Source organism: Heliangelus exortis, chromosome 3 (assembly GCF_036169615.1).
Source record: "Heliangelus exortis chromosome 3, bHelExo1.hap1, whole genome shotgun sequence".
Classification (NCBI taxonomy): domain Eukaryota; kingdom Metazoa; phylum Chordata; class Aves; order Apodiformes; family Trochilidae; genus Heliangelus; species Heliangelus exortis.
Window position 1 is genome coordinate 63,530,192 of NC_092424.1, and position 15,627 is coordinate 63,545,818.

Below are 15,627 nucleotides of genomic sequence, written 5' to 3' on the forward strand. Positions count from 1 at the left end.
TAACTTGTTTACTTTTTCTCAAATTCAGCATTTTCTCCACAATAAAGACAGTAGGAAAAAATTATTTATAGAGTTATATAGCAATAATTTAATATCCATGTCACAGGTGAGGAATTCTGTTCAAAAAAGATGGCATAGCAAGGGTAGGAAAATACGGTACCACTTCCTCTTCTAACAAGGCAGTTCTTTGTGTGCTGGTATACATCATGATTAAAATGAATTATTCTCTGAGACAACGATCCCTAACCTGGGAACTTTTGTCTCTGCAATATGAGTACAGCATCGAGTCTTCCTTTTATTGTGTGTTGGAGCTACCAGTTGAGCATTTGAGCTTTAAAATATTTAGAAAATGCAGTGAAAAGAGTATTTTTCCTTCCATGAGTAATTTGGGAAATATAATATATCCCGGTGAGCAATTCAAGATACATACAGAAAAAAAATTTAGTAAAAATATTTTTTCTCTGATTCATGACATCATGTAATAGCTGTTAAAGATCAACAAAACCTATTCTTGGCTTTAAAGTGGCTGTATTAAAAAGAGAAAAATTATTAAACTCAGTGTTACAATTTCTGTCCATGTATATTCTCTGCATATATATATAAAAATTGAACTTTATTGTATATAATTCTGAACATGCAGATCAGAAAGCCATGGCTCTGCTGTAGTATTTGAAGCATTTAGTCATTTTTTATTATGGGAATGCTTCCAATATTTTTGAACGTTTAAATTATTTAAATAATGATAATTCTGTATTGATAACTCTATGCTGCTTTGTTTTCAGAAATTCATAAAGAGAAACCGGATAAACATGAAAAACGAGCACCGTTGAAGGGTAACTATTTTTTCTGTCTAGCTACATATCTGTATATAACATACATTGTGTTTTCAACATAACTTAGCACTCTTGTTCCACAGAAGTATTCAAAATCTGTTGGCACAGACTGTAAATGATCACAAATTCATGTATACCTAAGCCTTAAAAATAGTGTCATTTTATGTTTGTGAGGCTATATTGTAAATTCACATTCCCAATTAGGTTCTCCAGCTCAAATTTACCCAGGGTATTTGGGGTTTTTTTGTGGCAAAGGTGCAAGAAAATATAGTTCTGATGAAATTCCTCTGGTGCAAAAGGCATGATGTGTGTTGGGCAGGGAAGAAAGCAGAGTTATAGGCCAGTAGGTGCCATCCAAGTTAGGAAGTCATAGTTAACCATGATCCAGGTGTGTATTGGAGATAAGAAAAGTCTTAGTATTAAGAACCTACTCTTTTCCAGACTTTTTAATCTTTTCTAATTGGCATTTTCCAAAAATCCACAAAGGAACTGGTTTGGACAGGTTTTCAGAGGTCATGTAAAGAGAGAAATTTCCTGGGATATGTGCAGATGATTTGCCTAAGAAAATCTCTGTACAGTTTAGGCCACATAAAACTTGTTGAGCATCTCTTTGATTCACCAGTACTTTGCTTAATAATGGCAGAAGAAACCAAGAAGAAAGTTTATTAGAAGTATTGTGTATACACATACACCCTTCCTCACACAATTAAGTTCATTTCTGTATGTATTCTGTATATGATTTTATAGTCATTTATATGCCCACTTCTAGCTTTCCAGTTCTGTACTAATCAGGGCCACCTGGAGTACACAGAACCTCTTCCCAACTGCTTAATAAATCATGTTGTATGAAAATGAATATTTTAAGGTTATCATTATCAGTGGGCTAGCCAGGCAATAATGAACTCAGATCATTAGCAAGGGATGCCAGTTAAGGTCTTTTCAAACAGCTATTCTAATAGCTCAAATGCAGGAGCAGCCTTGACCAAAACAGCCTTTTGTGTACTGTTTCGCCTATGCAGAAGTACATTGCTTCACACAGAAGGACATTGGTGTTGCAGAAATTATTATTAAATTATCAGCTCCTGGAAGAAAAGCATTCAGGTGTCATTAGTTAAGTCCCTTTATGCATATGGCTGATAATGTATTCTTTAATAATACAATCGCTTACAGAATCACAGGACAAATATTTGCTTTCTGTTTTTTCATTTTCATCTTCGGTCCCCATAATACATCTTGGACATAAGAGGAATGATCACGAGAAAGCATTCTAGCCCCAAGCTAGAGCATGATAAAGGCATGAATCTTTTTAACTGTTACCTTCTAAAATCTTTCCAGAAAGCACGTGCAAATACAGTCTTTTGTTGGTTTTAATAGGAAAAATCAAGAAGTAAAATGAATGGTTTTAATAGCACCTAGCACCCCAGGCAAAAATCAGTTCTTCACCCAAAAATGTAAGGACCCTAGAGTTTTAAAAGTAATTTAAAGTATATTTCTGAACACTAGAACCCACTGAATCCAAGTCACAAGGTTTACAAGGGAATTCATCCATACACCTCATTTTGAAAAGATTATTCTGAAATATAAGGAAGAGATACAATGATTTAAAATCCCACTTGGAAGGGGCTGAAATTATAAGATTCCTATGTATATATAAGAGCCAGGGAAAGTTGTGTCCTACAATTTGCTTTTAATATTTTTTTTTTATAAACTAATAGTAATGAAGTCCATTTCAGCAGTTCAGCTTAGTCAACTCAATGCTGAAACAAGAATTCTCTGAGAAGTGATCCAACAAAGCGTTTCTTAATGCTTAAGAGCACTGAAATTAAATTTTTTTTTTATTATTACATGTATACATAAGCATAAGCTCACTACAAAATAGGGTCTTTCTGATTTGGTATTTGTTGTAGTAGTACTTTCATGAGAGCCAATAGCACCCCAGACTGTATTAACAGGAGCTCAGCCAGTCAGTGGAGGTAAAGGATTAATTATGTCCCTGTACTCATCTCACGTGAGACCACATCTACATACTTCAATTCTGGGCCTCCTAGTCCAGGAAAGACATCAATAATCTAGTGTGAGTTCACTTTGGGGCTGAAGCAGTTGCATGGAGGGGAGAGGATGAGAGATGGGGCTTGCTTAGTCGGAGCCAGTTGTCCTGTGAGTCTGCTGTTTTGTGACACACACAGACTCTGCAAGATTCTGAGCTTCTGCTGAAGGCTGTTTAAGAACTTGGAGTCATAACTCTTAATATTATCACTGAATCCCCTGTACTCTGCTTCCCTGAGACCCCACCTGGAGTACTGTGTCCAGTTCTGAAGCTCCCGCAGTAAGAAGGGCATGGAGCTGTTGGAGTGAGTCTAGAGGAGGGGCACAAAGATGATCAGAGAGCTGGAGCACCTTTCCTGTGAAGACAAGCTCAGAGAGTTGAAATTGTTCATCCTGGTGAAGCTAAGGCTCTGGGGAGACCTTATAGCAGCCTTCTAGTACCTGAAGGGACCTACAGGAAAGCTGGGGAGGGACCTCATATCAGAATATGTAGCGATAGGACGAGGGGGAACTGAAAGAGGGGAGATGTTGTAGAATGTAGAGAGGATTGGAGAATGTTGGAGAATATTCCTGAATATTCTCGAAGAGATAGGAGGTGTGACCCCTTTACTGTGCCCAACCCCATGTTTGGGGGGCCAATTAGATCGGCCCATACTCCGGTGCTACCTGCATCAGGGATTCGCTGTGCTACAGGTAAACACACCGGGTGTCCAATAAAAGGTTATGTTGGTGGCGGGGGCGTGGTCACGGAAGCACTATATAAGCGAAAGTTGCTGTGCAATAAACCAGAAATTCGTTTATCAACCATATTGGGTGCACGCATTTTCTTTGCTGCTCCCGCAACGAGATTAATATTAGACATTAGGAAGAAATTCTTTAGTGTGAGAGTGGTGAGACACTGGAGCAGGCTGCCCAGGGAAGTTGTGGCTGCCCCATCCCTGGAAGAGTTCAAGGCCAGGCTGGATGGGGCTTGGAGCAACCTGTTCAGCTGGGAGTTTGGCTTCCACATGCAGGGGGTTGGAACAAGATGATCTTTAAGGTCCTTTCCAACCCAAATATTTCTATGATTCTATGAAACATAGGTCACTTATTTTATAAATAAGAACAATAATGAAATTAACTGAGTTAAAAGTACACATAAGTGTATGAATTCTCTCCAATGGAAAGTCCGATTATAATCCTAGGTAAGTGATAGTTTCTGATTTCATGGAAATCTGATATCACAATTGAAATAAGTTGGTCTGCATTTCTGGGAGATCTCTTACTACAACAGGCGCTGAGAAGCAATAGATCTATGGTGTGCCTTTTCCCAAACACACCTCCACAACACATTGCTGTTGGAATGAGGGATGGAAGAAGGCAATGTGAAGATTAAATGCAATGCTGCCTCTGAGAGACATAAATAAAATCACAGTACTTTTAGGACAAATACTTGTGTGCCTATGAATTACCACTAGCCTCTTTTCTTTTTCTGGAAGAATCTCTGATTCCAGCCTGATTTGACAAAATCAATTCCAAGCCCTTCAAAACTGTTTAATTTACTCTGCATAGCACATATCTGTCCTTTCTACCCCTATCTTTTTTTAATAGGGCCATACAGATAATGAAAATATTAAACACCATGGAGTAAATCTGTGTTTTAGCATATGGATAAATTATGAGATTATAAAGACATATATATATTATAATGTGTCCCCATGATTTAATTTGCTGCAGCAGAAAGGTAAGGCAATTGCAAGAGCTAAGCAGGATACCAGAGCTAGACCATACGAATACAGAGTATACTAGAGACCCAAATATATTGACAAAATTAGCAAGTGGGCATGTTTACATTTGACACTGGAGCTCTCTACCCTGATTTCTGGAGAAATGGCTACAGATATACCTGAGTTAACGTTAAAGAAAGTAATATGATAGGGATAGCAAAGTAGCTGCAGTGGCTCAGGCACAGCTGTCATGTATTTATTTAGCTGGATGTGCTTAGAGCAGCCTCAGGTGAAGCCAATGCTGTGGGCAGTTTGGTTACCATCAGTAGCTGTCAAATCTAAATCAGTTCAGATGGATGTAACACTGTGACTGATGCAATCAAATCCAATTTAAGTTGTACACACATGTAACTCATGAAACACTGTCTTGCTTTTAAATATTCACTTATGTTTGGTGCCAAAGGGATAAATCCAGCACAGGATTAGGCACGACAGTGTGTCCTGTGTCCATGCCTGATGCCAGTGGGGGAAGACCTGGCCAAGCTCAGAAGAAAATCTTATGCCTCTTCATAGGTAACTGAACTGGTTTGTAATGAGGGCAGGTGCCTCCATAGTTCACTAATTGATAGAAATTCCTCTGATTATTAGGTTCTAAACAATAATCTAAATGTGTGCCTGTGCCTCTCTTCAGACTGAACTCTGCATTTTATTTTCAGTGTTCCTTCAGGAAGAATTAAGTTATAGCCATCTAAGGTTACTTTATTTCTGAATAAAAGCATCTACACAAAGATTTAATGCTCTCTGACTAATGCAGTCTAACTTGATTGTATTAGTTCATTAATCTTAACTTTCCTGAGTGTTGCTCTGTAGACAGCCACTTAGTCAGTTAGCTGGAGCAAGCAATCCCTGCTTTATGCTTATTGCACTCATCACCTTGTTTTATACTGAGCAGGCAGCAGGCATCAGACTTACACAGCTGGAAACCATTTTTACTTCCCTTAGGTATGGAATTAGTGCATTTATTCTTTTGCACTTGCATTTTTATGATGGGGAATGTCTCTACCGCAAACATTTTAATAATGTAAAAATGAAATCACATCCCCCTTTGCTATAACTTCCACTTGATGCAAATCAAATATACTATTGCATGACTGAAACTTGGAAAAATCTCTCACATATGTGCTATGCTTTTTTGTTTTAATTTTATATGAAGTAGATAGACATATTCTTATTAAGTTTGGAATACATTGTAAAATTACCTAAAAAATTCCCATTATAAGCTCCTTTTTTACACTATTTATAAATTTACCACACTGAAGTCATTGAGGAAAAAAATTTTCTTGCTTATCCCTTTGCCTCAGGCTGAATTTTCATTCTATAAAAATATTTCAGCAATTTCCAAAATCTAGGTTAGTGAAAATTAGGTTGGGGTGTTTCATTCTTTCCAATGCTAATAAAAGGTCATTCTGAGTTTATTCTTTTTTGGCATTTGTAAGGAAATCCAAGAGAATTTCTTTAAGCTGTGGCAAAATTCTACCTTATACGATTGTCATGAAACTAGTTTTAATTGTTATTCTTCTTAATTTTTTCTGGATGAATGAAGAATCTTATTAAAAAGAAAGGAGGTGATCTTTTAATTACAATGTGTATCATAAAGCAAATGAAACGGCTGAATTAAAGTTGAATGAGAAGCTTTAGTTCTAGTGTTTTCCAGCTGAAGAATATTTGACTTTACAGCCTTAAAAATATATTGTGCTTTTTCTTTCTTTTTCATATAAAAAGAAGAAAAGAAAAAAAAAGAAAAAAAAATTAACTCTTGTTAGTTTCACAGAAACAGTATCACGGCCAGCTTGGTTTGTTTCTAAAATGTAATGCTTGCAACTATGAGCTTGAAAAGCAGCATGTATTAAGCTCTTTACAAAGAAAGAGATCCAAGTGACTAAATCCAGAAAAGATCTGCAGACAGTGAAGTATTTTCTATGACAGAGCTTTTAGGACTACATAAGAAGCTGAACATGAAAATATTTTGAGGGAGGCGGTGGTGTGGGGGAAGAGTTAATATGCAAAAGCAAAATTAGATTTAAACCTGTCGGATCAAAAGCTTTCATGGACTTTGGTGTCCTTAATGAGCTGTGACTGAAGAGTCAAAAATGGCCAGTCATCACAACCCTGAAATGTGAACCCTTTCATTTTTGACAGCACCTGCCCTGCCCAAAAAAGGTTCTGCCCAAAAGCCACGGCTCTGACAGTGTCCATAAGTGGTAATGGTAAACATTACAATCTGAGATTAGCAAGCTCTGGGGCTTTGGGGATATCAACACACAGGATAGGGTTCTTGGACTAACCAGAGATCACCTTCAGCCTATCACTGGGAAGAGAAAAATAGCTTCTGCTTATGCCAGCCTGGTCTCCGCTTATCCACATTCCAGGCTCGCTGCCCAGATACACCAGGTTACTTTTATTTCTCAAGAAGGATCCATCTGATCCCTTTTCCAAGTTTTTAGCTTGGAGTAAAAAAAAAATATTAATATTTCCTTGCCTTTTATCATTTTATAAAATTTTATCATGTGAAGGAATCTAAAATTAGAATTTTCTGTCCACTTTTAGGTCTCCTGATACTCTCTATTCAGTTAGTATCATTCAAGGCCCATTTTATTGTGGGTTTGTTTTTTTTTTTCAAGCCATTCAATATGAATATGCTATGAAGAAATTAGAATATTTAAAAAAAAAAAAACCAAAACAAAAACCAACAGTCTTCCTTACACAAGTAATATATTCTCTATCTGAAAATGAGCTTTCTGATTGCCAGTCTGTTTTGCATAGCTCAGCTATACTTTCTGGTGTACAGACTACAAGGCCTTTTACCTGACGTGGAGAAGCTCATGTTCCCTGCTATTGATCATCACAGAGCTATTGTTTGCAAAACTGTATTACTGCCCCACCCAAAACTGATAACACACTGGCTCAAAGCTTTTGTACAGAGCTATCCCCCATCTTACACAAATGTGAGATGTTAGAGCATACTAAGTGTTTCTGCAAAAAATATTCAGTCTAAATTCTATATACAGCATAGGGGGAACCTGCTTTTACTTGGAACGTTTCTAGATATCCTAAAGTAACTGAATGACTTGCTATCTGTAATTCATTCAGTAATACCTTGCTGGTACTGCTGAGTGCTTTACAGCTTGGTTTTTCAGTGTAAGTTGGCTGTCCACATAGCTTACAGATGTGAAAAATCTCCCTTCAGTCACTTTCCATTGCACTGCTAATTGTTATCAAAAATAATTTGCCTGCCATGACTGGAAATGTATTTGGATAATGCAAATGAGGCAAACCATCATGAAATTACTGAGCGTTTGGAATTATTTTTTCTTAAAGACATTGACTTTTTTTTTTAATAATTGCTTACACCTTTGTGAAATGACATTGACTGCAAAGATGATGTATGCACATTACTGTGCTTGCATATAAAGCTTACAGTTGTCTTCTAATCAGACTTGTATTTTTTGTGGTTTATTTATTGACAGAAACTTGTGTATTGAAAAGAAAATTTTTTTTTCCATGAATTTAGAGAACATGAGTCTTTTACTGGTAGAAGCTGGTGAGGAAAATTTTGGCTATCTAAATCATTAGGATATGGAATATAGCCAAGTCCAAAAACATCATCTGAAATTTGGGTGGGCAATAGATTCTGTAAGGACTCATGTTTGCCTGCTTTTAGCAAGCTGTGTAATTGGTTATGTTCTGAACAGCTGCTCTTCCTGAAGTTACCCTCTGATTAAAAGAGATGTTTTCTTGTTAATCCATCCTGTGGCTGAAGTAATAGCTAAAAATAAAGAAAAAAGAGCATGGAAAGCAATATGGAAGATGGGTTTTGTTAATAATAGAAAGCAATGCTGTCAAGGGCTGAAAATAATTTCCTCTGTCAGAAATCTTAGAGTTAAGGTGCTTGTGTAATAGGATAAAAAGAGATCTCACAGATTAGGTTGAGGTTACTGAATAACGACTTATTCTGAAGGAATATGGTCTAACATCTGAAGGCTTACTCAAGGAAAAATATTCCTCTTGGACTTGGAATTAAATATTGACATTGAGAAGGTCTAGACATCATCTAATGCCTGAGACCCAGAAATAAAATCCATTATATGATTTTAAAAATATTTTCCCTTGACCACTGTTGTGAAATAAGTCTACATAATACCTCTTCATTAAAGACCTATTGAATTGTGTTTTTCTTATTATTATTTCTAGTAATTCATAAAGACAAACCTGAAAAACAAGAAAAAGTTGAGAAGAAGGAACCTGAAAGGGGTATGTATCAGTATTTCATGTTCTGTGTCTTTTTACCAGTGATTTAAAACAGTCTGATCAATTCACTCTGAGACCCTTCTTGTTAATTCCAATTATGTTTAAGGCTGGAGAAGATGTTATGAAAGCCATCTGGAAGGAAAATGAGGATGAAGCACTTTGAATTTATCACTCTTCAAAAAGGCCAAAATTATATTCAGATACTAATGAATAATTTTTTACCGTATGTAAAAAAAAATTAAAATACTGTGTATAAAAACATAAGTTGCTATACATAACTTATGTAAAAGATGCCCAGAGCATAATAGGTGCCTTTTTTTTTTTCTTCTTTACTAAATACAAGCAATACATTCTGCTTCCAATGTGTGCGTCTGAAAAAATTTTTCCCCAGACCCATTTCAGAGGTGTTTGGGAGAGCACGTTAGAGAGGGTTTACTAATTTGCTGGTGGTTCATCCCAAAAGCAAATTACAGACCTACTGGCTGTAGGAGTCAGTATCAGGATGCTGCTTCCTCTTCTCCCATGGCTCATGAGTTACCTTTGAGCTCCATGAACCACCATCTAGTTTGCCTCTTGTGAGGGACTTCTTGGCAAAATGGAATTTTCTTGGAACAGTTTTACTTGTCAAAACACCTTAAGCCTTCTGAGAACATGTCCTTTACCTAAAAATACAACTAATGAAGTCTCAGGCTGGAGGAAAAGACTCCTTCTGGAAGAACAAATAGTCCTATGTTCATAATAAATCACTCAAAGAAGAGATGACTCTCTATCCAGGCATGAGTCATTAATTTCAGACCAAGAACATGAGTCTCACAACACAAGTAAATGTGTACCTTCCTGAAACCTGAGCTTGACTAGGCCTTTCTACTGGTCTCTGATTGGAGCTTTTCCATTTTATATAAATAATTCAAAATACACAGAATTAGCAAGACTAACTCTAGAGATTAATGGCAGGCACATAAATTCAGGCTTCTGACAGGATTAATATTTATTACTTGAAAATGAAATGGTGGTAGCAAGAGAGATTTTATTCTGAGATTTTGAAAAATGACGGAGCAAAGACTGTACTGTTCCATATTAAAAACATCAATGTGTCATTAAGACTTCTCCTATTATTTTGTGGAAAACTGGGGAAACTCTTCAGTTCAATCACAAGAGAATAATATTTAATGCTTTTTGAAGTTTCTTAGAACAGGAAAAAATTATCCCAGCGAAGCTCATAGAGGCAAAGAAGAAGAAGAATTTTTATACTGCCCTAAATAATGATTACACCTACTAAAACTCTATCTACCTAACTGGATTTTATCCTAAAGTGAATGCATTACTTAGGTTTGTTTAGTGAACAGTTGCTACAGTTGCTACTAAAACACTGTTGCGTATAGAGATTCTCTGTATTCAGTAATAAGAAACAGCACTTTCAGAATCCACATTATATTTAAAACTATACAGCTATGGTTACCTGGCCTTCATTGTAGTGTGACTGGGAGACTCCAAAGTTTCACTGCATCCCTGCATTTTAGCTGCTGATTTTCTACCTTAAGTCCCTTCCTTTTTTAAGGTTTAGAGAACAGAGAGAGTAAATAACTTATTCTGATTTCTAATCAACTTCTGTTATGAAGTTTAGGAAAGTTATCTAATGACAGAGAGAATAATTAGATGTGTCTCAGTTGCTTAGAGTAGACTCAGTCAGCTATGTCAGGAGCTCATTCTCATATATTTCATCACTATATTACTAAAAATGTGAGAGCCTGAATATTCTCTACCTTTCTTATGCTTACAGTTAGATAAGGAATTCACAGTACAATAAAATAACTTCTTTATTTTCTCATGTTTGAAAAAAAAAAACAAAAACTAAACTGGGGTGAGATCTCCACAGGAGTTTGAGTTAAAGCTAGCTAGCAGCTTTAAAGCTCATTTTTTGGAAGTGCTCTAAACTCCACATGCTTATTTCCCACTGTTTGGAAAACTAATGTGCAAAATCTAAGAAAAGAGAGGAGAAAATGTTATGTGAATATGTCAATAGCATAATACAGTTTCCACTGTATTAGTTTTTATTTTGTGCACACTGGACATCTAATTATGGCTCTGAGACTGCCATTGCCAGGGACTGATCTCAGCCAGTGTCCATTATTAGCTATCTGTGTCCATTGCTAGTTATCCACATCCATTACTGGTTATCCATTTCAAGCCAGCTGGCAAGTGACAGATGTGTCATTTGTGCATGTGATACTCTTATGCTCCAGGACTGATTCCAGGGTTTTCACAGGTCTCTACCTGATTCCAGGGTGATGGGGTTGCCCAGGTGATGTCCTTCTTCTAGTGCAGGCAGCAGCATCTACTGTGAGATCTGCTTTAGTTCCTGACAGTTTTCTGAAAATCTTGCCTCAGGAATGGATAGACACTTGCAAGCACTGGTGTTCCTCTAGCAAAAATGTTGGTTTATCTCCTTTTGTTTTCTAAATACTTTAGAAGAAGTATTTTTGATTCTTAGGCTTTTCCATGGTTCTTGGTGTGTTTACCTCTTTTTTTTTTTTTTTTTTTTTTTTTTTTTTTTTTTTTTTTTTCTTCCTTTAACACATATGAACGTATTTCTTCCTTCCTAGTGTCTCAGAAGGAAAAACTGGAAAGTCAAGAAAAGCCTGAAAAAAAGGAAAGGCATGCAGGTAATTATTTAACAGCAGAACATTTTGAAGTACCCTAGAACTGTCTCCTAAATTTCTATTTATGAATCCCCTTTTTTAGGGGGAAAAAATACTATAAAATCTATTAACAAAACTCATGGTTTTATATAAAGTTTTGCAGACATACAGACTGAGTAGCATTTTATATTTCTTTTGCATGCTCGTTGGATGTTTTGTTTAAGGAAGGGAGATATTTTATGCTCTGGATCCCACTGATCTCTTAGTATTTCCGACGCTCACAGCAAATATGGTTGCTAAGAGAACATGATCATCCAGGAAAATCACCTGATAGCCTTTAAGCAGAAGTAATGAGGCAGACCATGTGGAAAAATGTTTCAAATACATTTTTTATACAATATGTAGGGCTGTTGCACAGGCATTGAATAAGGCAGGACTAATTTTGTACAGTAGGTACCTGCAATAAGTAGGTACCTACTGCTTTGTCTCCCACAATTCTTTTGAAACACCAGCATAGAGCTGGAGAGCACACAGCAATGCTCATGCATACAGTTTTAAGTTCTAAATGTACATTCATATTTAGGAGTCAAATAGGCAGCTGGATGTTTTCACAAGCCTGGTGCCTGTAGGGTACCTAAGAAGATATGACCACATACAAATATCAGTTCTACAAGTCTGAAGAAGCTGCTGTATGAACATAAACCACAAAAATTAGCAAATCAGAGCCCATAAAGAAGAATATTCCAGACCACTCAGTGACTATTGCCCACCTCGGGTCTATTATGAAACTCGATCCAGAAATCTAGTTTCTAAAGTGTACTTTATTTCAATTTGTGAAGTGGAAATTAAAAGCAAACAAAAAGCCCCAAAAAGCATTAGTTATAATGCCATTGTGATTAGATTTGTAATTAATTATAGTGTTTAATCATTCATAGTTGGAAAGATTGTTGTTTGTTATGTGAAGTTCAGAAAATCCTTCAAAAATTAATCAAAGTAATAAACAAGAAAGCTCAATAATAAACCAAAATAAACTAATAACAATGTAAACAAAACAAAATAAACCATAAACAACAGAAATAGACATGACTCTTCTTGACTACCTTCTTTCATGGGATTACAGTTCTGCTAGAAAGGCCATTCCTCCCCCAGCTGATGGCAGAGGCCTCAGGGATGGTAGGCAAGTTTTCAAAAGTTCATATTTGTTTTGGCATCAGCAGCAAACAGCAACAGCTGAATTGAGCTTTCTGGTTCTTTGCGTGGAGAGCTATGGTGCCTACTTGTGTTTCTTGATTATTTTTTCTCCATTTTCTCTTCTGAATGCAACATTTCTCTTTTTTTAAATAGCTACTATCTTGTTAATTATTTCTAGACATTCACAAAGAGAAACCTGAAAAGCCAGAAAAACGTGAAAAGAAAGCACCTTCTAAAGGTAATGCAGATTATTGTTAGATACTGTACAACTGCAGATTTTTAGTGCTTAGATAGTTTGACAAAGTGTGGAGATGAATATTTAAAGTATAAAACTCTTCTAGACTCTTCTAGCATTTTTGGGTGCTATCACTGTTTCTTGAGTAGGTCTTCATTGGCCACAGACTGAAGTCTTACTCAACATATATTTCTTGCTCAGTTTTATTGTTTAGATGCATGGGGTTAATTATGAATCATTCTTCTGCATCTAAAGGAACAATCCTATGAGTATTATATTTGCATTCCTTGATGCCTTTTCCTCCACAATGGGATTCAGTAAATTTGTCTGCAAAGAAGCCTTCCTCTTGTGTATCAGTTCCCTATCTGGTGTAGATCTACTGCAAGAATTTTGTCTGAGTCTTCCAACATATAAATATAAAATTGCCTTTACTTTTTTTGCAATTACATTTTCATTTCAGTAAATGATTTCTATTGTCTTCCATGACAGAAGGGGCTTTGGTTTAAATTTACATATCTATTCATCATGCTATAATATATTCTGAAGCAATATCATAGATGAAAAGTTATTTCAGTATTATTTTGACTGATAATTCCATCTTTAGCAGGGACTTGGACAGGGGGATTTAAAAATCCAGTTTTCTTGCCCTGATGTTTATTATTGCTTAGCATTGCTAGTTTGTATTCCTTTTTGGAAACCAGATATTTATATAATGATGTTAGGTTTCAATTTTTATCTCTTCTCACTTTTACTTAATTAACTCTTTAAAAAATACTATGCAATGTATCTTAAAATTAGTCTGTTATTGCATTCAGATCAACCTGATGATGATGGGACACAAGTCAAATAGGTTTAGTTTGGATCTGTTCATAGAAATATATATACAAACCAGTGTTTATTGTACTGTACTCTAAGGAGAAATGTGAAAGCAAACATTGGGAGTAAAGAAAATGAAAAAGTGGAATGTAGACATAAAGCCTTAAGGTCTTAGATAGATAGTCATTGTTCTGCTGCTCTTTAAAAGGGATATTTGGTCATTTTTTCTACTTTCAGTGTATAACCTGAAAGTGGAGGCGTTTTTTTACAAAGTGAAATTACAATGAAGAAATTCAGAGAAAGTAAATGCTCATGGTGTTTATATTTGAAAAGCAAATAACTTCCAACAGTCACTGAGATATTCCTAATGAGCAGCCAGGCTGTTTACCCATTTATCTTCTGTCAGCTAACCAAATAATCACTAAGAGCTTTAATGTGTTTATCAGCAGCCATGACTTCAGTCACTGGCTGGAAACTTTTATGAATAATTTGGCTACCTTGTAGCTGGGGAGATTTGCTCCTGCAGTCTGACATTCAGACATGCTGCCCTCTCTGGAGTAGTTCCCATGCCATGCCATGGCAGGACAGGGTACACTAAGGCACTCGTTGCCTTTGCTGCTCCTTAAGGCACATTTTTGCCAGCAGCTTGTCGAGATATCAGTTGTGAGGCTCACCTCCCTTTTGCCTAAAGCCTGCAAGAAATTGCATCAGCTGCCAGCAATTCTAGGAGGCCATTCCAAGCACTTCCAAACCCTATGAAGTGAGGATGATTGGTCCAGGCCAATGTCAGGGAGCAGGTTTACTGAAATTTCAGGTGGTGACTTCCCTCAGCCACTGGTATCTGTAATTCAGTAATAAAAATTTGTAATTCAGTAATAAATTCAGTATATAAATAAATAAATAAATTTCAGTAATAAATTCAGTAATAATTTGTAATTCAGTAAAAAAATACTCACCGGTGCACTGATGCAAGTATAAACTGGCCTGCCTGACACCAGTCTTTCAGCTTGTGGAACTGGTGTAGAGAGAGACTGAAATCAAAACTTCTTGGGCAGGCTCATAGAATCGGTGCATGAAAGTGACCCTTACAAATAGATTTTTCTCTACATTCAATGAAAAGACTTAGGGTATTTTTTTCAGCTCCTGTTAGAGGCTCCAGAAAGCCTCAGTGATATAAATGCTGTTTAAACACATCATCTTTGAAACAGCTATATGAAAAAAAAGGAAAAACAAGTCTAAATATCAATCATGGCTCATATAGGCAGCAATTTCAGACTGTAATTCAGTTAGAGAGGATGTTGCTATTATGTAGTTATCACTTCAAAGAAGTGTAATTAATTCTCAAGGCTGTTTTGTCACGGCACTGTGTCTGGATGACAACCAAGAGAGGAAAGATAGAAGTCTCTGCGTAAAATTTTGACAGCTTTTCTGGGACGAAGCAGAGTGTGTGTTTACATAGTGTATCCTGCACAGACATGAACACAAGTCAAGCTGGGCTCTGAAGGTAGCACCAGCCTTGTGGCTATGTCTGTGTGACTGTGAGCCCAAGCTAAGAAATCCTCTTTCTGTAAGACAAATGAAGCCACACAGCTGCTCCTTGGCTGGAGCACAAGGAGAGCAAACCAGCTCTGGAGCTTGGAGCTTGAGGGGAGCAAGTTTGGGTCATCTGAAACATGCAGGATAAACATTCCCTACAAAGCTTCAGATGGGGGTGGCTGCCTTATCTTCTTAAGCTTGATGAGTCCCTACAGATAATTTGAAGCTTTTTAACCCTGTATCTGAACCTGAGAAAAAGAAGCAGGAATTTGGGGAACATAAAAACAGGACTCATGAAAAAATGTAAAACTTTCGAT

General features: G+C 36.5%; 1 protein-coding gene across 1 annotated transcript in view; it reads left to right on the forward strand.

Moving 5' to 3' along the window:
• Positions 1 to 15,627, forward strand: part of TRDN (triadin) — a 212,082-nt gene that overhangs the window by 64,649 nt on the left and 131,806 nt on the right. The window contains 4 exon segments of the mRNA XM_071742449.1: positions 783 to 833; positions 8,837 to 8,896; positions 11,497 to 11,556; positions 12,902 to 12,961. Of these exon segments, the coding sequence (XP_071598550.1) occupies positions 783 to 833; positions 8,837 to 8,896; positions 11,497 to 11,556; positions 12,902 to 12,961 (231 nt within the window).